The sequence below is a fragment of the Triturus cristatus genome, chromosome 7 (assembly GCF_964204655.1).
Source record: "Triturus cristatus chromosome 7, aTriCri1.1, whole genome shotgun sequence".
NCBI lineage: Eukaryota > Metazoa > Chordata > Amphibia > Caudata > Salamandridae > Triturus > Triturus cristatus.
This window is the reverse complement of record NC_140590.1, coordinates 945,586,891-945,611,032: the sequence shown is the minus strand read 5'-3', so window position 1 is coordinate 945,611,032 and position 24,142 is coordinate 945,586,891. Positions and strand designations below refer to the sequence as shown.

Sequence of the window (24,142 nt, the reverse complement as noted above, 5' to 3'; positions counted from 1 at the left end):
CCGGACACTGCAGGGTTATACCTCACAAGAGAGTAACCTGCTACAAGAGCAGATTAATACGGCCTGCTCCCCCTTGGCCCTGCACACCCTAAACCTGGAAACAAGCAGAAAGGCTTGCCTGGGAATGGAGCCTTCTGTTCTCTACCTGGCCACAGGAAAGAGCAACTAAAATGGCAACGCGGATTATTCACCAGCCGTTCCTACCCCAGTCCGAAATCTGCCTCCTAATTCCATGAGAGGCCAAGATACCCTCCTCTAAACCAGGACACTGCCAGAGACGTATGTTCGGTTCTCTTGCCACACAGACTTAAGCCTCTTCCTGAACCTTCTGCTCTCACCACCCTGGACCACTTCACACCTGAGAGACAGCCAGGACCTAGAATATTCATCTCAGCAAGTCACCCACATCAGGGCTAAATGGTCTGTGCTTCTTTGTTTTCCCTGGTACTACTGAGTTTTTGTGGGTCACCGCAAGTAGTCACGCATGGTAAGTCACCATTAGAGACTGAGCTTAGCTAACAATTGTTGTAAATAACCTGGGAGAGGACTTGGAGAAGTACGCAAATCTTCAAGCCACAAAAGGGATCATTAAGACCCAAGAATGATGCTGGACTTTAGTTAACAACACTGTGGGTGCAGAATAAGTGATGCATCCGGTGACTATGTGACTTACTGTCCCCGTTTTCTGGCCAGGCTTGCTTATTACAATTTGTCATTATAAAGTGTATTCATTTTATTGGTTCAATGACAGCGAACCAACTGCCAGAATACAAAGATTTCTTAGATAATCATATTGTGCTGAAAATTGATGTTAACTCATCCTTTGGGAAGATTTTCTGCTATAGTTTCTGGATAGTTATTCAACATAGGTTCATAATATTGTACATCATCAGAAATGCCAGCTTACCAGGATCTCCTCGGCGTCCTACTTTGCCTCGTTTTCCAGGAGGACCTGCAAAAGAACACAAAAGAGGAGGTCAATCATAGAGAATTGCTGGTCTGTTGTAAGGATAGCAGACCTGTGGCCTGCGCTGAGACTTACAAGCTATTCCATGAAAGCCTTGTCCATCACAGAAACTTTCTATAGTTCGATTTAGCCAAGGAAGAGTAATTCACTCATAGTTAGAGTAAGGTATATGAAGAATAAAACAGTATAATTGAGCAATTGTGGTAAACATTCGTTTTCATAACAGTTTTAGTCAAAATAGATTCCTAAAAGTATGAAGAAACCGAAGAAAATTATTTATTTTGTCCAAACTTTCCATCCACGTGCTTTAAAATAAACCCATCGTCATTTTTGAAAGCCATAAATAATACTTTATGAGTTATGTCAAACTTAAAAGGAAGACATTTGTTATAAGAACTCATCAACATCAAAACCACCCACTTTCTAAGTGGAAAACCGTTTGAGCATAACAGTAGTGAAGGTCAGTATGCGAGTAACTGTGTTGAGTCAGAGTACCTGCGGGGAGACATAGCGTCTGCATTGAGTCTGGATCTATCAATGGCAAAGCTGTGAGCAGCTGCATGGGACGAGCCATAGAACTGTGACATGTTTCAGTGTCGGCGGGGAGTGTACCAGGATCTCCGGTTGCATCTGACAGGATCCACGATTTCTCTGATGGGATCTGTAGTTAGTCTTCTGATGGTGCCCATGGCAGTCTGACACTATCTGCAGTGAGTCTGAGAGTATCCGTGGTGAGTGACAGAATCTGCATTGAATATGACAGTATCTGCGGTGAGTCTGACAGCATCTGCAGTGAGTCTGAGCACTTCTGCAATGAGTCTCCGTGTTTCTGGGTTCAGATTACTCTCATCTTCATTTAGTCTGAGAGGGTCAAGGGTGAACACAAAATGAGTGAGTATCTGTGATACGTCCTAGTATCCAGCGTTAACCAGATAGTACCCGACGTGCATCTGGTAGTGTCTGCAGTACCCCTAAGAGCATCCGAGGAGCAGGTGCCTGCAGTGGCGGCTCCTCCACTATGGTGGAGGAGCATAGCCCCACTGCTTTCAAGCAGTGCTAGAAGCAAAAAAATAAAATGATAATAAATTTAAGTTATTATCATTTTATGTTTCCTTTGCGGGCGGGTCTGCTCTGCTAACAGAGCAGGGCAGGGCAGGAGTGGTGTGCCCACTCCTAAGTGCGCAATGACTGTTTGGTCAGCCCTCTTGGGCCACCCAAACCAGCCACGCGCACTTTCCCACCTCTCCATGCAGGCTGCATTACAGCCTGCATGGAGAACATGGCCACCCTTCCAGTCCCTGCTTGAAGGCTGTATCATGGCGCTCATACCAATCACAATGCTGCATTGCAGCATTGTGATTGGCTTAGGGGAGGGAGCCTTGCTGCCTGCTTCCTGTTCCTGAAGCCTGAGCAGGAGCAGAGGTAAGGTAAGTGATTTTTTCTCTTCAAATTTGTGCTCCCTCCTGCAATTGTGACCCCCCCTCCCTGCGCAACCACCCCTCAGAACCCACCCCCTCTCACACCTGCCCCCTACCCATGAGCAATGCCGGCCGCAACTGGCTGTCTGACTGAGCACATATAACTCAGGCTCACTCAGAAGTGCCCTGACTCACAATCTGATGTCAGGGTAGATTAGAAGTTAGGAACTGAGTACAGGAAGTTCTTCCAAACGTTATCACGTATGTTTAGCACATTAGTATTGGCAAAATGGTATTCTTTAAGACAGCCACACAATCGTGACCCTAAAACATTGCATAACATTTAAATTTATACTATACCAAAAGTTTTTTTTCATAGTCATAATTGCTTAATCAAAGTATTCAAATATAGCTTACCAACTCCCTCACTATAGACTTGGAATACAACTGCTATGTTTTACATTGATACATACTCCCACACCTTGACACAGTGCGGATGAAGGATTTTGTGAGAGCGACCAATGAGGTCCTAGAATAAATGAACACTTTGTTTAGGACCGCTATTCAGGCAAAGCTTGGCTTCATAGGTTTGACCCTTATATGGCTGTTGTGGTTTAATGGAAATCTTCCACTGGAGTGAAACAAAGTGTTCCCATGGTGGTAAAATCAAAGCGTCCTGTCTGTTGATCCAATGGCATGTGGAAACAGACAATGATGCAGAGGAACAAATAAACCTATACTTCCAAAGGGAATAAATATATTGATCCCTATCACTGAGTATTACATCTGTACACTTATTTTTGTTTTTTTACATGCAACTCAGATACCAACTCCAAGAGTAATATTCAAAAATATATTTAACTTTTTTATGACAAAAAACACACAAAACATATTCACAGGTAAATACATACATATATATATATATATATATATATATATATATATATATATATATATATACACAAATCCTTCCTACCCATTCTTATTTTATACGGATGCTAATTGTAAACAAGAGGCATAATTCAAAAAGCAATCCGAGAAAAAGAAGTAGTCCAATACACACTCAAGGGGTTAAGTCAACCTTCCACTTGATACAAGGAGCGTGTAATCATTTTTCATATCAATCATGGGTTGTCAGACTCTTTCATGTTGTGGGGTCGACGCTTTTCGGCCCATTAATTCGGGCCTCATCAGGACAAGGGCAAAAGGAATGCAACGCCATTTAATTCAGGGGATTCAATGCTTTGTATAGATGCTATAGGGGAAGACTCCTCTGAAATGTCTGGGTAGTAGCGATAAAGCTGTATATTGAAGTGTGACAAACCCTGTTCAACAAATGATTGAAGTCAGCTTCTATGGAGCAGTGGTCCCGTGTAAGGGAGCAAAACACTCGGGGGGGATAGATTACACTGCTGTTCTCCTTCTACCACGGTATCACTATTTCAAACTCATGGCGGCTCAAATTGCCACAATCTTCCGGTGGCGTTCTCCGTGTCGGAATTCCGATCACGTGGTACGTGATAGTGTTGGGACAGACTAATGCTTTTTACCTACGAAACTCCGATGAAGGGGACTCTGGATGTTGGTGCAGTTATATTTTGTGTCCTGGTTCTAGAACTAGTTATTCTGTGTATACTGCATGGTCTTAACTGCACCCGTAGGTTTGGCTTTGTATTAGTACCAATATATTTCTACACCCTCATTTTGAGGCGTTTGTATGCACAGTTGTTCTTCGCTTTGTAAAAATAACTTTGAATCGGGAGTCTGTGATTCTTCGGAGTCATGGTTTATTGGAACTGTAATGTATAATTGGCTAACAAAATTTTCTCCCCTCCACACTTACAAACAGACAACAAAGAGCCATCGGCCAGGGGTTGCAGAGTAAGTCTAGAATGTGGAACCGGGCTCCATCACCTTCCAATTTTCCCAGTACTACTTTGGTCTTGCGAGATGCGCGAGGTAGACCAAACGCTCTTGCTGATGCTGTATACAGGTGGTCATACATGAAGAGTTAGGTTGCTAGGGCGTACAGCTATTCCGGGGTTTTATAGTGTCATATTGCTATGGAGCTAAGTCAGGACAGACAGACATCTAAGTTCTGCAAAGGATTTGGAAATTGATTCTGTCCATTTCAGCTGGGAAGCATACGTTTCCATGGTTGGTCTCACACGCTCTCCTTTTTCAGGCCAGCAAGATGGTGGGTTGCAGCTTCTGGTACTTCCTGACCTTGTTGAAATCAGGAAGACTGAGGTTCCACTAGAAAGATGTGAGGGGCAATAACATAGCCCAAATGGTACGAATGTGATAATGTGGTCTGCTGGCTATGGAATATGTTATAATACTTATTATTGAATTTCCCATTAAAGAAGGCTCTTCACTGACCTTTTCCTCTTTGATGAGAGGAGTACATGTTATACATGGGAATAATACACGCCGTTTGTTTTGCAGACTCGGAATTCATACCCCCTTATTCACAGTGCTTTAAATGGGCCGGTACTCACCAGTACTGAGTACCGGCACTTCTACATTTTCAGCGCTTGAGTACCGGAACTTCTCTTTGTCCAAAGAGAGTACCGGTACTCATGGGCCAAGCTACGTGATATTGGCATTTACAAAAATAGAAGAGCAATACAGCGGACACTTGTTGGGTATGTTTTCCTGAAGCACTCTAATCGAGTGCTAATCTCCCCTTTCAATGTGCAAATTGAGCCGCGCCCGTAGGCATTTGTTCAGAGTTGGCAGGAAGTTTGGGAGGGGCCAGACTCACACTGTGATGCCTGAGGCAATGTCGACCTGGTAGTGATGACCGTGAGTTAATCTCTAAGTGGCACCGCTGTCTCGAGAGCCGTGCTTGTGCCTTTTAAAGTCACGCAGCACCTGCTCTCAGAGTCACGCTGCGTGGCACACAAACTTCAGGGATCCCCCACGACAGGGGCTAAAAAGGCAGGAAGTGTCCTGGTCAGGAGGTGACAGGCCGAACACCGGCCTCAGTAAGCTTGCATTTCCATGTAAAGTTTTAAGAACTTTGATGTAAGGCAAACTTGAGAAATGTGTACTAACATATGTCTGTGCTAAAAAAAATGACATACAGAAAAATGCCGTTTTATGCTTCCTAGGAGGGTATTCGAAAATGAATGTCCATGAAGACAAAACATGGACTTAGAATATAATTTCTAGGTGAAAGCGCAGCGAGCTGCGTTTGCCGTTTAATAAACAGCAGTGTATTAAAGTCATGATTCTCAGGTATAATGCAATACCTGTAAATTGCAGAAGTGACATATGTGTAAAAGAAGAGTTAACCAGAATTTCAAGAAAAATCTGCATTTTTATCAACTTTTAAAACTGAGCCACAAACACTGCACAAGTGTGTTCAGTGGTGAACTTGAGAAATGTCTAGATTTGGCAGTTAATTCATATTGTGTGGCTCTCCCTGGAAAAATGGGGTCCAGGGCAAACCAGACGAGCTGCTCGTAATGCCCCTTAACTGGGCAGTTTGTGTACCTGTGTGGGTCTGATTTTATTAGAGAAAACCACATGAACTGCCCAACAGGTCACTTCTCAGGGCTTAGGCCTCTTTCTGCGTGGTCGGTGGAATTGAATTTCACAGAATTTCGTCAAACTTTACTTCCCTGTTATGAGGAATAAAAAAATACAAACTCACCCGGTGCTAGCGGCAGCATGTGAGGTTCAAGAATTATGGATTTCAAGCAGAGAAAAGTCTAAACATAATGGCCGATTTGTGACACAGTGAGGCAAGGTACTCCCCAATAAAGTCTGAATTCACAGTCGAGGCCTCTGTGCAGAGACTGGAGACAGCAAGCACAGATTCTATACGTGTGAAGTCCGCCTGGCCCTCCATGCATTAGTAGTATTGTGCGTGGGCTCAGGTGAGCCTTGTGGGTGCAGTGACCAGAGCCTGCTGATCTCAGGTGCCGCTGCGCCTACGTCACCAAGGGGAGCACATCGGCATGTATATGTCCTAAGGAGCTCATATGTGTCAGTACCCCACCACTCTGGGATGTCATCTGTGGGATGGGGTTTGCAAATTACACTGCAACACCTTCCTCTGCTGTATTAATGCGGAAAGAGAAATCAAAGGTGCAGCCGAGTATTCCTTTCTGATTGGCAGACGATAAGATAGTTCAGTGGACTAATGCAACCACTGCAGAGATCTTTGTGTCCCCTGAAAGTCTTATGTTCAAAATTTCAACGGGTCCACTCTGCCTTTTACCCTACTGAGCTCAACAAAATGAGTAACATTGAGTTGGGTAACAACTGTTATCAGCTCTTAGAGTCCAGGCAAACGATAGTTTACTACAGAAGTGTCACAATTATTCTTAATGAAGGATGTTCTTTCATGTGTGCTTATTACACAAGTAGGCATGTCCTCACATGCAAAATGTTCGCCTGGGAAGGAGTGCATATGCTAATCTGGCCTTGCAACCTATTTTCTGAACTTCCAAATGTTCTTTGGGATTCTGTGCATGGTCAAAATGCACCTATACGCAGGGACACTGGAATTATGCGGTAGGGGATGGCTACATTATGTGGCAGGGTTGAGTTAATTATGCAGCTAGATACAGCATATTATTAGGCATAATGCGGCACATTTTGAGATAGTATTACTTTATTATCTTGTCATATTTACACTTCTTAACAGTCTGGGCATTGGTTGCACCTCATTACAACCAGTTTAACACCCAAATATAGCAATGAGCAACAGAAAGGTGGCCATTCAACCTTTGCAAAGGGCCTTTCATCTGCACTGCAACACATGTTGATGCAATCTCAGTAACTTTTTAACCGTTTGAGCTAGAAACAGCCTTTTAGTTAAAATCTGCAGATTATGCAGCAGAGTATTATTATGTGGCACATGCGTCAAATCTACAATTATGCATAAAATGCCACGGCTGCACAATCACATAACACCAGTGGCCCTGCCTATAAGGAGAATGATTTTGTGAGTCGGGACCAATTTTTCTTTATTTGTAAAAAACAAAGGCTGCCTTGTTGTTTGTCACTGTACTGGAGAGAGCAGAGGTCTTCATCTTCTCTAAAAGGCTAAGCAACAGAATTTGTACCTCTCCTTGCACATCCTCTCCATCACTTCACTATCCTGTTCTCTGGGCACCAAGTACATGGGATTTTTAAAGCATTATATTCAAATCAGGACTGATTTCTCTACTGATCATCTGATCCAAACCGCCCATTGTCACTTCTTTTGTGTTACAGCATTACTACTACATATTTTAATGGTCTTCAACTCACAGGCCTCAGAAGGATAAAAAGCTGAGTTCGACTTGCTGAGATTCGAACTTGTGAACCTTAGATCGCAGGGCATATCAGACACCAGTGCTGAACACGTTTAGCCTTTTCATTTAGCATCAGGGATACAACATTATGTGAATATAATCTGCAGACATGTCTATTTTAGATTCCTCCTGAAAGCACCCAGAGTGGTACCGCGAACAGCATCCACGTGTTGTATTTACATTAACCTGATCTGTAGTCTCTGTCATGCTTTCCATGCTTTGCAGGACAACAAGTTTCAAGAAGCAACAAACACTGTCCTATTCCTCCTCTGATGTGCCCCCGTAATTGAAGATCCTGAAAATCTCCCATGAATCTGTCCCTAGACTTATGTTTGAAACAGAGGGACCGATTTATCATTGAATTGCATTTCTCTTGTGTCACGCTAGATGTTGCAAGGGCAACGCAATACTAAAGTCAGATTTACCAAGCACCGGAAGGCCACCTTACGTGGCCATGTGTTGCTTTGTAAAAGACAAGAGGGTTAACCACAGTTAAACCTTTCCCAAAAATGTTAAGGAAAATATCTTGTGCGAGTCATATGTGATCTAGGTGTTGCATCATGGGAAGCCCATTTTAATAATAAATGTACGGTTTTGTATGTATAAGGGAAATGGAATAATCCAAATATACCAGAAATGATTTTGTATCATTATGCACATCTGCACACCAATTAAATCTCAATCACATTAAATGTGCCCCCCTGGCTGGATCCCTTTGGACTGCCAATAGCCCCGCCCCTAACCCCGCTCACGCCCGCCCCCTAACCACGTCCAAGCCCCGCCCCCTAGCTAACATCTCAATTTGTTGAGTACCTGCACTTATTTTTTTCCATTTAAAGCACTGCTTATTCAGCAAAAAAGATCAGACTGAGAATGAATTATGCTGACAACATGACTTTGGTGTTTTTTTCCCCTTCGATGGCTCTCAGGTAGTGGCCCTTGGAGATCCCATCTCCCAGGGGAGATCTATTTAAATGAGCTGAGGAAAAACAGCAGTAGAGTTAGACAAAGGGTGTTCAATCATCAAATCCATAAGAGAAAACCACACACCAAAAGAAAATGTCATCGGAATTGTTCCTTTAAGAATTGCATTCTCCAAACCATTTGAAATGTACATACAGAGTTGGTTATGACTAAGTATTTCAATGTGACGTGCCACAATCTCGTTATCATCCCCATCTGCCAACTCCCAATTTTCATAGTTCTAGGAGAAAATACAAAGTCTGTTCCTGGCCTGGCCATAGGGATTCCTGGTGCCTCAAAATTAGCCTCCCAATGCTGTTCACGAGGAAAAACTGACAGATAATCAAAAATGGCATTTTACTAGTAGCCACTACAACTATAGATAGGTCTTTTGATTCTGCTGCGGTCACCAAAATCAGAACAAGTATATATTATGGTAATATGCAACTGCAACTAAAACTACCATTTATTCAAACACTTATATTTTATAGATAGATAGAAGAAGCCAATAATGAGTTTAGCAATATTAAAATGTATTAGGGTCCAAATAATATGTTATAAAGCCTGTGTTGAATATTAGGCTTCACTGCGTTCTATCATCAAATGGTTTTCCAAAGAGCCTGGATGCAGGAAAATCACATTAGAAATCTATTTGGCACCTTTCAAGTGGGATTTTGACTCAGGCCCTTACGTTAAGTACAATAATTTTTTATATGAACTGGCTTTGTAATCAATTTTCCAATCGAATTCCCAACCTTTATTTCAAGCGTCCTCTTTTTACATTTTTCATAAAGATTGTATATTTTCCCATAGAGAAATCTGAACTACTAAATGCCCACCACACTGGAGGTTTCTCTTCCAATTTCCACTCTTTAAACAGATTCTTTTTTTTCATGGTAGGAGTGTGTTGTGAGGTAGTTGGTAAATACCCACAAAACCAGGAGTCTGTGGGTTTTTCCAAACTTTCAGGGCACCTCTTCCTTGGAGTGCCCCTTTCCTAGTTGTGATCATGTGTCAGTAAAACGTCATGTCTCCGTTTAAAAGAAATTAGTTGTCACAGAAACAGTACTTGCCCCCACAAATTAGCAGTGGATAAGAGCTGTAAATTACAGGTGTCACTATTATCTTAAATCATTGATGATCCTTGCGCTGACCGTGAAGATGAATGGAAGAATATAAGTACAGTCAGGATTTGAAACAGTGACCTGTAGGCTACACACAGGTCATAGAGTGAGCATTTAACTAACTGATCTTTTTGCTAGTTCCTAGATTAACTACCTCAGAAAGGGAACAATGTCCTGCCATGTAGTTTTTAGGTCTCGCCTGAGCCAACGCGCATACGCTGCCCCGCAAGACATTTAGTTAGTGGATTTTTAAAGTGCTACCAGAGGCTTTTCCTGGCCTGAAGCTTGCGTTCACGAGCGCGTGCACATGCGCAGCCGCCATCTGTCTTTCCTCTATCATGCCGTCATGGCTCATAAAGCACAGCGCTCTCTCAGGTGCCTTGCTCTGCCCTTCCCCCACCTCCTCGCCAGCTTCTCTTATTACAAGCTTCCCACACCGCACGGCCAATGCTTGTTTTATCACGCGCCTCGATCTGCCTCTATGTACAATGGCGGCTGTGCAGCTTGCCAAACTCTTTGCTGCTCCCTTAAGTGAAGTTTGCTTTATAGATGTTGCGATTCAACTTTTTAATATGCTCCATTCCTTCCCGTAACCCCCCCGCGCTTGTTATTTCTGTGCCCTTTAGACTTCAGCCGCTTTTACAGCAGCTGCACTGAGCTGATCGGGTCATCATCGTGACCCTACCTTTTTCCATCGTCCCTTGCCTTCCGGCTCGGAGTTTGTTTGCAGTCAACCTACTTAGATTTTTTTTTAGAATATATACTTTTAGATTCTGTAGGATGTTGCTATGACATTGGTGCAACAGTTATTCATTGACGCAACAGTTATTCATTGACCCCTGGACCGTTTCTGGTCTGTGGTGGCAGAGAGACCTGGCATTGACAATGCTCGTGGATTATATCCTGTTTTAAACTACATCTACTGTGAGGTGAGTACGATTTGTTTCATGCTTCTACACGGAGGCAGTGCTACTTTTACTTATGGCATAGACGGGCTGACGTGTTATAATGATTACCATTTGCTATTGAACACCTTCAAAGTCGCTCCAAAAGTGTCCTGTGTAGGTCACAAAAAGACACTGTTTCATTTCTTTGTTTGGTCCCATGAGCTTGCGTTTCCTGCTTTGCATGTTGGTTAAAATTGGCAGTCAGCTTTAGCAAGCGCATGCAGCCTTTTAACTTTTCCTGAGGGCTAATTCTTGACATTTTGTTATGGCACAGTAGTCCAGTACTCTAATATGCCTACAAAATTTAAATTTTACACCTCCTTTTGTCGTAAGATAGCCAGCCATCTGTTCGGCTAGGTAACACTGAAACTCGCACTTAAATCTATACTGTAGGAACAAGGAAAGGCAGAGTTTACATTGTGTTTTTAGATTCTGTGCATGGAGACTCTTCGCTTATATAATTGTCGTTTGGTGGCCCTATTTAGGCAAATAGTGTTTACAGGACTTGTGAGTCATGCCTGGATTGAATGGTAAAGCATAAAGAAAAGCATCATTATTTGACATTGGGTGAATTTGTTCTGTCATTTCTTAAAATGACTTCTAGGCAGACGTTTTAACCATACCTTCAACTGTTTATACAAGTGGTACAAAATACATCACGTCTGTGAGAGTTCACCTGGCAACAGTGAACATTGTATGTTGGCCTAAATATCGACGAATCACACACTCATTCTTTACTTCAAAGAAAAATGTCTTGAGTCTGTACCAACAACTGTACTACTCTGTGCCACTATACTCCGTGCCAAGCCACTCCACTCCACGCCACTGTTTTTCTACACCTATCTACTCCACTTTACACCACTCCAATCTGCTCTGTGCCACTCTACTCTACTCAACTCTACGGCATGCCTCTCTACTCCACTCTACTACATTCTACTCTATGCCACTTACTCCACTCTGCAATCTGCCACTCTATGCCATTCTGTGCAACTTCACTCGAAGCCACTCAAGCCTACACCACTCTTTGCCATTCTGCGTCATTCTACACTCTATGCAACTCATCTTAACTCCACTTTACGTCACTCTGTTATGCCACTCCACTCTACTTTATGCAACTCTACTCTACTCTATGCCGCTCTACTCCACACAACTAAATTGAACTTTACGCTGCTCTACGCCACTCTACTCCCTGCAGCTCAACTCCACACCACTATCACAATCTCCCTCTCACACTGTCTCTCCGACCTTTCTTCTCTCTTCCACAATCTCACACATCCCTTGCAGTTCCTTCCCCACGCTGTTTCTCCTCTCCCTCTCCCGCCCTCTACACCGCAGCCTCCCTCTCTGAACTCAAACAAGTAGGCCACGCCTGCTAAAATTGTATATAAGAAAAAATACATAAAACTTTGTTGAATTTGAACTAAAGAGCCCGTCCACTTTTGGATTCTGTTTTAACCGATCTTTGATTCTCCAGGTAGGTAGCATACATTTCCTGATACTGCACTGTGGCTTACTGCTAAAATTATTCGACGTGACGTTTTCCGTGTTCATATCATCTTGCATTCCTTCTACCCGTTCAGCAACAGAACTGCTTCAGGGAAGGGAGCGGCTGCATGATGACTCCCCGTAGGAAAGTTTATTTCTTAACCTTAGCAGTTTACAATGGTAAGCAGCAAGACTGTGTTGTTAGATTAACATAGAAGAATAGTTTTCTTGATTGGGTGTGAACTGAACCACAGAGAGCACAGCTAGCAACAAAACAAACATTGGCATAGCCAATAGGTCTCGTCTTTAGGACCTTATAAGTGTTTAGCCATGCAACAGTTGATGCTGTTGCACCAAGGATATTGCGCTGCATAACTAAATACTTATAAGATCCCAAAAGCGAGACCTATTGGCTATGCCAATGCTTGTTTGAGTGTAGTAGCATGACCCCTAGTTTGGGTATTGCTAATCAGGACTGCATAATCTATAAAGTGCTTCAATGAACATGTCAAGTTCACCCATGTACATTTTCTCTACCAGTTTGATGATCTGAAACTATCAAAATTAGCTGCATGATTCAAAGGTATGGAACGCTGTAGTATCAATCAGTATCATACCAACCATATTAAATTCAATAAAACAAATAGTATAGGATAGTTGTCTGTAACCCATCCAATTTATACTTCCTATATGCCGTAACATTAATTATGCTAAAACCAGCATCATTAGGAAATACCCTCAAAGTAGCACAAAACTACAATTCAGAGACTGCAAACCAAATACACTGCATACAAACTGGGCCTTGCTAGACACTACTGGACCTTTGCCACAAAAACTTGGATCTGGCAGGAGAAAAAACACCCAAACTAAACCTGAACTTGAGGTCACATTTTTCCTCAGCTGGCAACACATTGTTTTGTCTGTCCACCCAGGTGCATTCCAAAGAACAACTCAACTTCAGCAAACAACATTTCTTGAACGCAGCACAAAAAGTCTACATAACTTCATTTTCTAAAAATATGGCCAATGACAGATAATTGCTGGAATGTCAACAGGCATGAACCAGTGTCAGCCAATCTATCCACACTATGGATGTGCGCACATAGGTGGGTCCGTTATTGGACTAAACAGTCTGAAAGCAACACTGGGTGTTTTGTACAATAGTCTTTGCATCAAATCAGATTTGGAACCTGCCTTTAGTGGTCAGTCTAAAACATTTGTTCAACTGTAAAATAATTTAGCAAAAGCACAAAAGAAGATCGACTTTCAAAACTAAATGAAACAAAGAAATGACATTTGAAATATGCCACAGTGTCGGCAAAAGTCAATCACTGATTGAGATCAATAGGTCATAATCAAATTTATTCTGACTGGTCCAAGCCTCTTGTCCCCAAATTAAGTTGAAATACTAACCCCATTTCTAGCAGGACAGGTGCATAGCTTGTCACTCATGTAACGTATACCACCCGAGGCAGATTGTCTCATATCTATATATGCATGTAGCACAATACAAACTTAGCTAATGAGAAACTACACTCTCTTCACGATGGGGTTTTTACATTATGGAGCATAGAAGAAGGAGAACTTGACTGGGGAGGTATAAAAAACGCAGCACAAAAAGTCTACATAACTTCATTTTCTAAAAATATGGCCAATGACAGATAATTGCTGGAATGTCAACAGGCATGAACCAGTGTCAGCCAATCTATCCACACTATGGATGTGCGCACATAGGTGGGTCCGTTATTGGACTAAACAGTCTGAAAGCAACACTGGGTGTTTTGTTCAATAGTCTTTGCATCAAATCAGATTTGGAACCTGCCTTTAGTGGTCAGTCTAAAACATTTGTTCAACTGTAAAATAATTTAGCAAAAGCACAAAAGAAGATCGACTTTCAAAACTAAATGAAACAAAGAAATGACATTTGAAATATGCCACAGTGTCGGCAAAAGTCAATCACTGATTGAGATCAATAGGTCATAATCAAATTTATTCTGACTGGTCCAAGCCTCTTGTCCCCAAATTAAGTTGAAATACTAACCCCATTTCTAGCAGGACAGGTGCATAGCTTGTCACTCATGTAACGTATACCACCCGAGGCAGATTGTCTCATATCTATATATGCATGTAGCACAATACAAACTTAGCTAATGAGAAACTACACTCTCTTCACGATGGGGTTTTTACATTATGGAGCATAGAAGAAGGAGAACTTGACTGGGGAGGTATAAAAAAATATACAATACTGAATTTTAGTTGTCTTTTTCCCCAAATGATAATATATTGTAACATTATATCTAAAACGTTGGGGTAGCTAGACCAGCATCACCCGCGCAGGCACTAGGTGCCCCTTCAGTCACAAATGTTTGGGGTGGAGGTGGGGGGGCAGCCACAGAGCTGAGTTGCCATAGGGCAGCCTGCAGCATGGGGTCTCAGTGCCCGTGCCTGAGCCCGGGGCAATTTAGCACACTCCCCACTCCCACGGGAGCCGGCGCGCTAAAGGAGACCTCTCTTGAGTTAGGCGGCCAGCCACGGGCAGAGACAGCCATCCTGCCCGCAGCCACATGCGCCCCACCCCCCCCCGCGGTCCCTGCCACCACCGCTACGCCTCCGCCCGCGTCTCCAGCATCAGGCACCCCCTCTGCCACTGCGCCTCCTGTACTCCCTGCTCCTGCGCCACTAGTCACTTTGGCCCCCCTGCTGTCCGGCCGGTGTTCACTAGTGTGGGAGGTGCCCCTGGCGGCCAAGGAAGGAATATGGAGGAGGGAATTTATAGACATCTTTACGCTTCTGATGCATGGGTTAGAAGGGGTGGATACCAGGAAAATGAGTGGTAAGGAGGAGGACTAGAAGGTTCGCTTCCAAGCATATAAAAATATAAAAATATTAAAAGATGGGGACAGGCCTTTGCTATCCTGGCAGCGGTTGTCATGGAGCGATACCCAGAAAAAGAGCCGGTGTTGTTCCAATACGCCGGCATCATCACCAATGAGGCGGAGACTAACGGCGGGATGGGCTGGTACAGGTATGACTGCGAGTTCAGGAAAAAGATGGCCATGTGTCCGGAACTGGGGTGGGACCAGTTGGAGAAATGCGTCTCTGGGTACAGCACATGGGCTAGGGCAGGGTTGAGGCCGAGGAGAAGCCTAGCACCAACATGAAGAAGGGGGAGTCGAGCAAGGGACAGAGGGAGGACAGGAAGGGTCAGTTTAAGCAGCCCTTTCGGGGAGGCCGTGGTGGGGGCCAGAAGCAGGGACCCAGGAGAGTCTTCAGTGGTACATGCAGGCTGTTCAATGCTGGGGCATGCTCCTGGGGCACGGCCTGTCGATTCTCCCACACCAAGTTTTGTTCTCCACACTCGGCCACCTCTTGCGACAAGCGCGAGCACTCCTCCATGCCAGCCAGACACGACAAGTAGGCCCCTGGTCTGGCCTCCTCCAACCGGGTCCTCCCCCCCCTCTCCCCCCAGCCCAGCCCAGCCCACCCGGCACCCCCTGTGGTGCCCCCTCCCGTGAGCTCCGGGGCAAAGGTCCGTCTCCCATTGTCACCGCCAATCTGCTACCACTATTAAGGGAGTACCCCAATGCTAAGGACAGACTGTCTCTAGCCCAGGGGTTCTTGGAAGGCTTCAGAATTCCCTATCTGGGGCCACCGGTCAACAGGGACGCGGAGAACCTCAGGTCAGCCAGGGGCCATCCCGAAGTAGTAGGGGCAAAGATCAAGCAGGAAGCGGCCCTGGGGAGGGTGGCGGACCCCTTCCTGCAACCCCCCCTTCTGAACTTTGTTGTCTCTCCCTTGGGGGTGGTCCCAAAGAAGGAGCCAGAGGCTTTCAGGCTGATCCAACACCTGTCATGCCCGGAGGGGGATTCAGTCAACCACTGGCTGGAGGAGGGTTCTTGCTCGGTCACTTACTGTTCGCTCGATATGGCAGTGGACATGGCCAGGAGGGCGGGCAGGGGGGCGTGGTTAGCGAAGGCAGATATTGAGTCCGCTTTCCGCCTTCTCCATGTCCACCCTGAGAGCCAGCACCTCCTTGGATTCAAGTGGCAAGGTGAACTCTTCAACGACAGGTGCATGCCGATGGGGTGTGCGGAGTTGTGTGCCTACTTCGAAGCCTTCAGTTCATTCCTGCAGTGGGCTCTCTCAGGGAGGTTCAGCGTAAATGGGGTGACCCACTACTTGGACGATATTTTGTTCATTGGGAGTGCGGGAACACAGGAGTGCAGCAGGGGGCTATGATGTTTACAGGAATTGGCAAGACACCTAGGGGTGCCGTTAGCACCTGGTAAGACGGAGGGTGCTGTGCAGGTTCTCACCTTTTTGGGCATTGAGCTGGACACGGTGACGGGCGTGTCTAGGCTCCCTGCAGAGAAGGTCCAGGCTTTGCGTCAGGACATCCAGTCACTGCTGGGGAAAGACAAGGCTCCTTTGTGTGTCATCCAAAGTCATTCCGGTGGGGCGAGTGTCCGCCAGGTGATTAGCCAGGGCCACATCCAACGTGCCTAAAAAACACCACCTGATCAAGTTGGGGGCAGGCTTGAAGAAGGACTTGCTTATGTGGGGGGAGTTCCTGTCGCACTTCAATGGGACGGTTATCTGGAGGGCCCCCTGGGCTGACAGTCCCGAGCTCAGCTTGTTCACGGACGCATCGGGAGGGAGGGATTTGGGGCAATCCTGGGCGAGGAATGGTGCGCACAGGAATGGCCCAACAGCTGGCGCAAGCGCGGCATCACTTCCAAAATCACTGTTTTGGAACTTTTTCCCATTGTCATATCCCTCCACCTGTGGCCTGCGATCTTGTCGGACAGAAAAGTCCTTTTTTGGTCGGACAACATGGCGGTTGTGCAGGCCATCAAAGGGCAGACTGCCAAGTGGCCGCTGGTACTCTGCCTGCTCAGGGAGCTCGCCAGAGGGAGCCTGCGCTGCAACTTTGAGTGTAGGGCTCGACACATTGAGGGGGTCAAGAATGTGGCGGCTGACGCTCTCTCTCGTTTTCAGTGGCTCCGTTCCGGGAGGCCTGGCCGCAGGCGAGAGCGGAGATGACCCCCTTCCCGGCAACCCTCTGGAGGATCTTGGAGTGGAACAACAGTTAAGAGCCATGGGGGAATGGGCCTTGGCCCCCGGTACCAGGAAACGGTACCTGGCACACTGGACCTCCTTCAACAATGTGGCTGATGGCTTGGGTCTGGCCGGGGTACCCTTGGAGGGCAAGGTACAGGCGTTCGTGGTCTGGGCCAAAAAACAGGGAAAGAGCCACTCTTGGGTCTGTGGTCATTTAGTGGCGGTCAGTCACGATGTCAAGCTTAGTGGAGGACAGGACCTTACCAAGTCCTTTGTTATCAGGGCGGCACTGAAGGGGTGGGCCAGGGAAGAGCCCTGGGTGCCAGACAACAAGTCCCCTATCACCTTCCCCATCCTTCAGGCCATGCTGGACGTCCTGGGAGGAGTCACCCACTCGCCATACGAGGCATCCCTCTTTTCGGCCGCCTTTTGCTTAGCATTTTTTGGAGCATTCCGTATCAGCGAGTTAGTGCCTCGGTCCAAATCAGATAGGTCAGGAGACGCCCTGGGCATAGTGGATATTAGGTTGGAGGGTGAGTTGACAATCCACCTCAGGAGGTCAAAGACAGATCAGAAACGGAAGGGGGTAGAGGTGGAGTCATTGCCTTTAGGAGACCCCAGATACTGCCGGGTTGCCAGGGTTCGGGAATACGTCTCTCTTCGCCCTGCAGCACCTGAGTACTTATTGATTCACACAGACCTAGTTCCCCTAACCATCTTTCAGGTCAAGCGGGTATTGGGTGCTTGCCTGTCCAAGGCCGGCCTTCTCCAGGCTGATAAAAAATATTCAAGCCACTCCTTCAGGATTGGGGCAGCCACCACTGCATTCACAGCAGACTTGGAACCTGCATGGGTTAAGAAAGTAGGGCGCTGGGAGTCACAGCGTTATAAGCGATATATCCGCCCCTGATGGGGCCTGCTCAGTATAAATAGGACTTTAACGTGCAGTGTTGTGTGCCACATGTTTTATGGTTTGGTGGTTGCAGTGCAATGGCATATTGTTTATGGTAATAAACTTTTTGAGTTGAAATGTGTCCTTTGTTTCAACAGGGTCACTTGTGTGGGTCATTGGGCACTCTGCCATCTCCCGGTTGGCCCATTGGGCATCGATCAGGAACTGGATGCGTCGATTCTCGCAGACAAAGTTTGAGTGGTTGGGTTTTCAGGGGATGAGATGGAGCAGCCTCATGAACAGACTGGAGCACTCGCTAGTAGCGTTGGGTGCCCCGCCTAATTTTTTGGTGATCCACCTGGGGGGCAATGACGTGACTGCCTCTGGGAGGACCGTGCTCCTGCATGCCATGAAGAATGACCTGGGGAAACTGAGCAAGCGCTTAGGTCAGTGCGAGCTCTGGTGGTCAGAGATTGTGCCACGGAGGGTCTGGTAGGGTGCTAAGTCTGGCGAGGCGGTGGAGCGGTCCAGGAGACTGGTGAACAGCTCCATGCGCAAGTTCACTCAGCAGAGGGGCCTGGGATTTATCAGACACGAAATGTTTCAGGAAAGGGTCAAAGGATACTTTGAGTCTGACGGGTACACCTCACTCCAGTGGGGATGGACTTGTTCTTGTTAGACTTGGAGGAGGCTCTAGCACATAAGGGTTGTAGGTAATAGACTAGAGCAGTTGGTGGGGGGCCCCGGCGGCAATGGTTGGCCGCCTCCAGGCCTGTGGCGAAGTTACAGGGCGATCTGGATGCATACGGGTACAGAACGGTACCTCTGCGCGGCACACAGGGGTGCACATAGCCGAACTCCAGGAGCCTCATGGGAGGTTCACGGATTCTATGTCGGCGCCCCGTTAGTCCTTCGGGCGGTTGTGGGCCTGAGCAACCGGGGGCTTGCCTAGCTACGCTCCGCCCAGAATGGGCCTAGGGGTCAGGTCCAGCGTAAAATAAATTAAATTCTATCTTTTCTGATCTTTAATCACACTCATTCTGCCCTTTTTCTCTTAAATCATGGAGAGTAGCAGACCCTCTGTCGATTCACCAGTTTATTCCTCCTTTCAGGTTAAACACACAGGACAACACATACTTCAAGCCTCTGGTGTAGTGTGCTGAATTCAATTTTACTGACGAATTTAGAGAAGAAAAAAAAGGGAAGTATGAAAAGGATCACTGGCAACAAAGTTCTACCAATCACTCTTTTCTGAAGAGCAGCGGTGAAAGCAGCAGGAACTTCACAACATCTGTCCTACTGTGTCTATGGTTGATAGCCTACTATAGTTGACGCAAATAGTGACTTTTTATTCAAAGCACACCATGAAGTGAAATGTCTCTTGGTTTTAAAATGATGGATTATTTTCATTTGCAACCATGCCAGTTGGTCACCCTACCAGCAGGTACATTTATCATCATTGTTATTGTGACACTTTTATTGATGCCTGAAAACTGCTGGATATACAAGAAACTTTGCATTGCTTTTAAAACTGCTGCACTGCTACAAAACCATCCACCACTAACAAAACTAGCCCACCAGCCTCCGGGAGAAATGCCCAATGCCTAGTAACGCCAGTCTGGCCTTGCTACCACCCTCCAATGGTGCCCCTCATCTTCACCTAGATCCTTTCCCATGGGTATTTAATTTCTTTTATAGTGCTACTTATCCAAGGTATGTAGGGCAGGGTTTCGGAGTGATTTACATCACACACATATTACGTAGAGACAATGACTCATATAAATGTGAAAGTCAATGTATAGGAAATGTTACTTAAGAGAATGAGGGCTACAAGTTGTAAGAGTCAGATGTCATCCATACTGGCAGGTATTCATTATAACTTAAGAGTGCGTGGCCTGGAGAAATATAGAAACTCAGGATGTAAAACATACCATTTTGGTTGGGGTTGTTTTTGCCAATTCATATTTAATATCCAAAAGAACCCTATTTAGCAACCTTCTAATAATTAAAGATTGTGGAATAACAAAGTCAAGTAGCAAAAGGAATTATGTGACAACAGCAGTTACTCACTGAGCTATCCACATAAAAACAATTAGTTGATCTGCATGTTACATTTTGTGCTTTTCAAGAGGCCTGTTATCCCTCTGTACTACGTTGAGTTAAACAGATGCATTCATCACCATAGTGAAACTGACATTTTTATTAGCACCTAAAATACATTCTGGTGCACAGAGAACTCTCCAACCTATGCAAGCTATTTCAAAATGAACACCCTCCCACCCCTTCACCCATCTTGGCCCCTGGTGTTAGCACAGAGAAGGAGTGGGAGGCGGCCCCAACAGGGAGTTCTGCAGAATTCTGAGGCTTTTCACAGGTGAACAGTGCAGCTCGCTGCAACCCCGAAAATTACGGAGAAAAGGCGTGTGTAAAAGGGCGGACGCGAGATCCAAATAACAGATGGTCAGTGAAATGCAGGAGAGAGATTGTAGTTTTATCTAGGGACAGTTTTGATTCATCTAAGGTAGCGCAGAGGGTTAATATGCCTGCTGCAAAGAATGTGTACCATGCATATCGAGCAGTACTATTTTATGTGCAGAGCTCAGTAGGCTACTACTTTTGTCACGGAGATTCTTTTGTTCCCTGCAGTTCATAAGTTACAATTATAATCTAGCACAGTGAGCTATGAACCGCCATCAAAGAGTTGCATGCAAACTGCATGGTACAAGTTAGAAAGCTATGTCTTCTTCCCTGTCTTTCATTATCCTGATGTTGCTAAAAATGGCATGTTTGGGTAGAAATAAATTTGTATTATCAAAGTCAACCCTAACCACGGTGTTATGTTCCGAAATCTGGGTTTGCGCGTCTTCAGACTAAACACTCTTAAAAAATCTTTAAAAATGTCTACAAGTATGGGTGACGTGCATCCTACATATTGTAGTTCCCTTTACCTTATGTAGAATTTTCTACACACTGATTTACACACGTATAATTCATGGTCTCTGTATGTGTGTGTGTGTGTGATGTAGAGTGCTCTGACACCTTATGCCGATATGAGAAGGGCTTTAAAAAAATAATAATAATAGAGAGGGTGGCTATGGAAAGATTAGAGGCACTATTGGCTATGGTGAGGGAATCATTGAAGAGCCCCAACAAAGATTGTCGTTTCCTGGTGCACAGTAAGGCCATCATTTACTATACATCAGAAGCCAATTCAATTGAATACATAATTATAAATGTGTTATAGAATGCACCATGTGTTCCCAAATTTCTCGGGGTGTGTGAAAAAAAAGGCTGTCAGTTTTGTTGTCACACACAACAATTTTTAAATACCTGTAAATGAACTGTACACATTTTTCAAAACATATCAGCAGTTAGGAAACTACAAATGTACTGTTGTTTGTAATTCAGTAGTGTGCTGGAAAAAGAGTTTAAATAGGATGAAAACAATCAAGACACTTTACTTGGTGATGTTCAAATGATACATATTTGCTGAAACCACACATCTGCACATTATTATTTGTGTGTTATATAGTTCTAACAGTAAAACTGCATGTTGCCATTTTGCTTCCATTTGAAAAGGAAATGTTCTTTGTGTAGGAGACCGTGCCTCCTTCGGACCTACAATAATGCCTAAACAACGTATACAGTTTCTAGTCTGTAGCACACTTCTTTGCATCAATGAGAATCTGCAGTATACAGCTCCCAGAAATGAAAGAGCCCAATCAGTATACTACTTCCCATGTACAGGTAAAATAAGGAGGGCTGATATATGGCTAGCCAGGGCATTATATAGTAATGCCAACGCCTATCTAACCACTCCAGCCCTCAATAATACCAAGAACACTCAGCAGTGTGCCGTCAATTATAGCTCATGCAGGCTGGTTAATAAGTCTGTTTTCCTTCTTAATGCTCTTGCCCTCACACAAGACTTGTCTGCTATGGGTCTTATCTATACTCAGTAATGTAACAGCCCCTAAACTAGTCATCACCAGCTGAACAGACATGAAGTACCTGAAGCGATCTGATACAAAGATGGCCACGCGTGGGGTACTGCACTCTAGTCCAGCACTGCAGGTCCCAAGTAGCTATGTTCTATGCGTGCTGCTTTACATCTCACAGTCGCTCTCAGGTAGGAGATGCTAGTAACAAAGTCCATCCGAGCAGATCTTCTTGACCACTTCTTTCTCCAAACATGCTTGCTCAGATCCATGAATTGTAAACGAAATTTCATACTTTACAACGCAGTGCAGTAACCATATAAATAGATTATGATCATTTGAAATACCACAAAAAGACCTGCACAGTTGCTCAAAGCATATCGAAAAACCGGGAAGTGCACGATTGTCTCAACCGAATATAAACGTCTTTTGACTTGTACTTCTGTTGGTTGTCTATTTACTTATATACTGTTGTGTGACCGCCTCTAATGTGTCGGTAAAACGTACCTTTTGTCCCAAAGTGTTGTCCTAAATTTTGACCCTTTGATCTGAATCCCCAATCATTCTACTTTTAAGGCAGTTGGATTATTTTACAAATAAGATGAACTATAACATAACATTTGTCTTTGTAAAACACACGTTCACCCAGAGGTCTCTTGGCGCTGAATAACAGATGTTCATTGTTACCGAACTCAATGGTACTCATTTTGTCGACCACAGATGGATGAAAGGCCGAGTGGACCCGCTGGGATTTTAACCTGTGACCATGAGGTTGAACACAGGCCCCTGCATTGGATGCATTAGTCCACTGAACCACCAGACCCGGCTATAGGAGAAAGAATTATAATTTCTTTGTGTGTGCATGCATAAATAAATGTGAAAGTGCTTTGGCTTCAAATTATGGTTAATCTTTGTTTTTTGTTTTTTTAAATGGAAGGTCTTAGTTTTTAAAAACGTTTGTTATCCAGGCGCTCGCTACCCACTTCTGGGAGGGTCTAAGCATTGCACAAGAGGGCTCTAGCCGGTTGATAACATACACATGAGCTCTCAGAGCTTTAAAAAATAGAAATAATTCGTTTTAAACGTTTCCTAGTTGTTTTTGCCCATGAGAATGGCGTCACTGTGCCCTGATTGGATGCCATATCTACGGAAGGGCTGAAGTCATACTCTGTCGCCAGTGGTGCATGCAGATGTCTGGAGACACACTTGGGATTCACATTGTCAAGTGTGTTGTTCGCTGCACTACTAACCACTCAGTGTAGGAAAAGCGGGCGAAACAGAGGAGAGTTTATTTCTTTTTTTTAAATGTACCAGCCAGATAGGATCAGTGCTTCCAAAAATGGACTCAGCCCAAGCCTGCCTGCAGGAAGGTCTTTATCCGTTTCCAGAGGCGCTGCCATTCATGTTTCCTGTTATCTGTAAGAGTGACTTGAAACAAGTTCAGAACATGGGCCTGGAGCTGGAGTCAGGGCTTCCGCTGACTGGGTCAAGAGTGCTATCCTGCGGCTGAGACAAAGATTGAGAAGGTCTGTCCCTGCTGCTTGGTTTCCAGATAGGCCTTCACAGACCTATGTGGGATTCAAAAGTACAGAGCACTTTTGCCAGAATCTCACCCACTAAAATACATCTCGTTCGCACATCTTTGTCACTGAAAACAGGCGAGCAGATACTACAAGGTAGTTAAACGTATATAGCGTTTATTCAGAAGTGTTCAATTGATTGTCAGATTAGCCATATGGTCAACTGGCAAGGCATGAGTCTCCCAAGTTGGGATCTTGATCAGCAGGGCCCTTCAGGTGTTGCTACATTTTTCTCCTGACATTGGCAAAGAAAATAAACCCCCGAAATGCAAAATGTATGTAATATACTGTAGGTCTCAATGAATGTATCAATAATGAGCATGTAGATAGAAAACAACACCCATTTAACTGTTAGCACATCCTAACAAGCATTAATGATACTTATTTTATAGCTCTCAAAAATTTAACTTTGACTTAACCCTACAGGAATTCAAAACAACACCCTGTGCATTACA

General features: G+C 44.8%; 1 protein-coding gene across 1 annotated transcript in view; it reads right to left on the bottom strand.

The window, feature by feature from the left end:
• Window positions 1–841: 841 nt before the first annotated feature.
• LOC146810894 (collagen alpha-1(XXIII) chain-like) overlaps window positions 842–24,142 on the bottom strand; it is an 826,927-nt gene continuing 803,626 nt past the window's right edge. Inside the window, exon 3 of the mRNA XM_085617944.1 lies at window positions 842–952. Within this exon, the coding sequence (XP_085474070.1) occupies window positions 861–952 (92 nt within the window). The 3' untranslated portion in view covers window positions 842–860. The remainder of the gene's footprint in view (window positions 953–24,142) is intronic.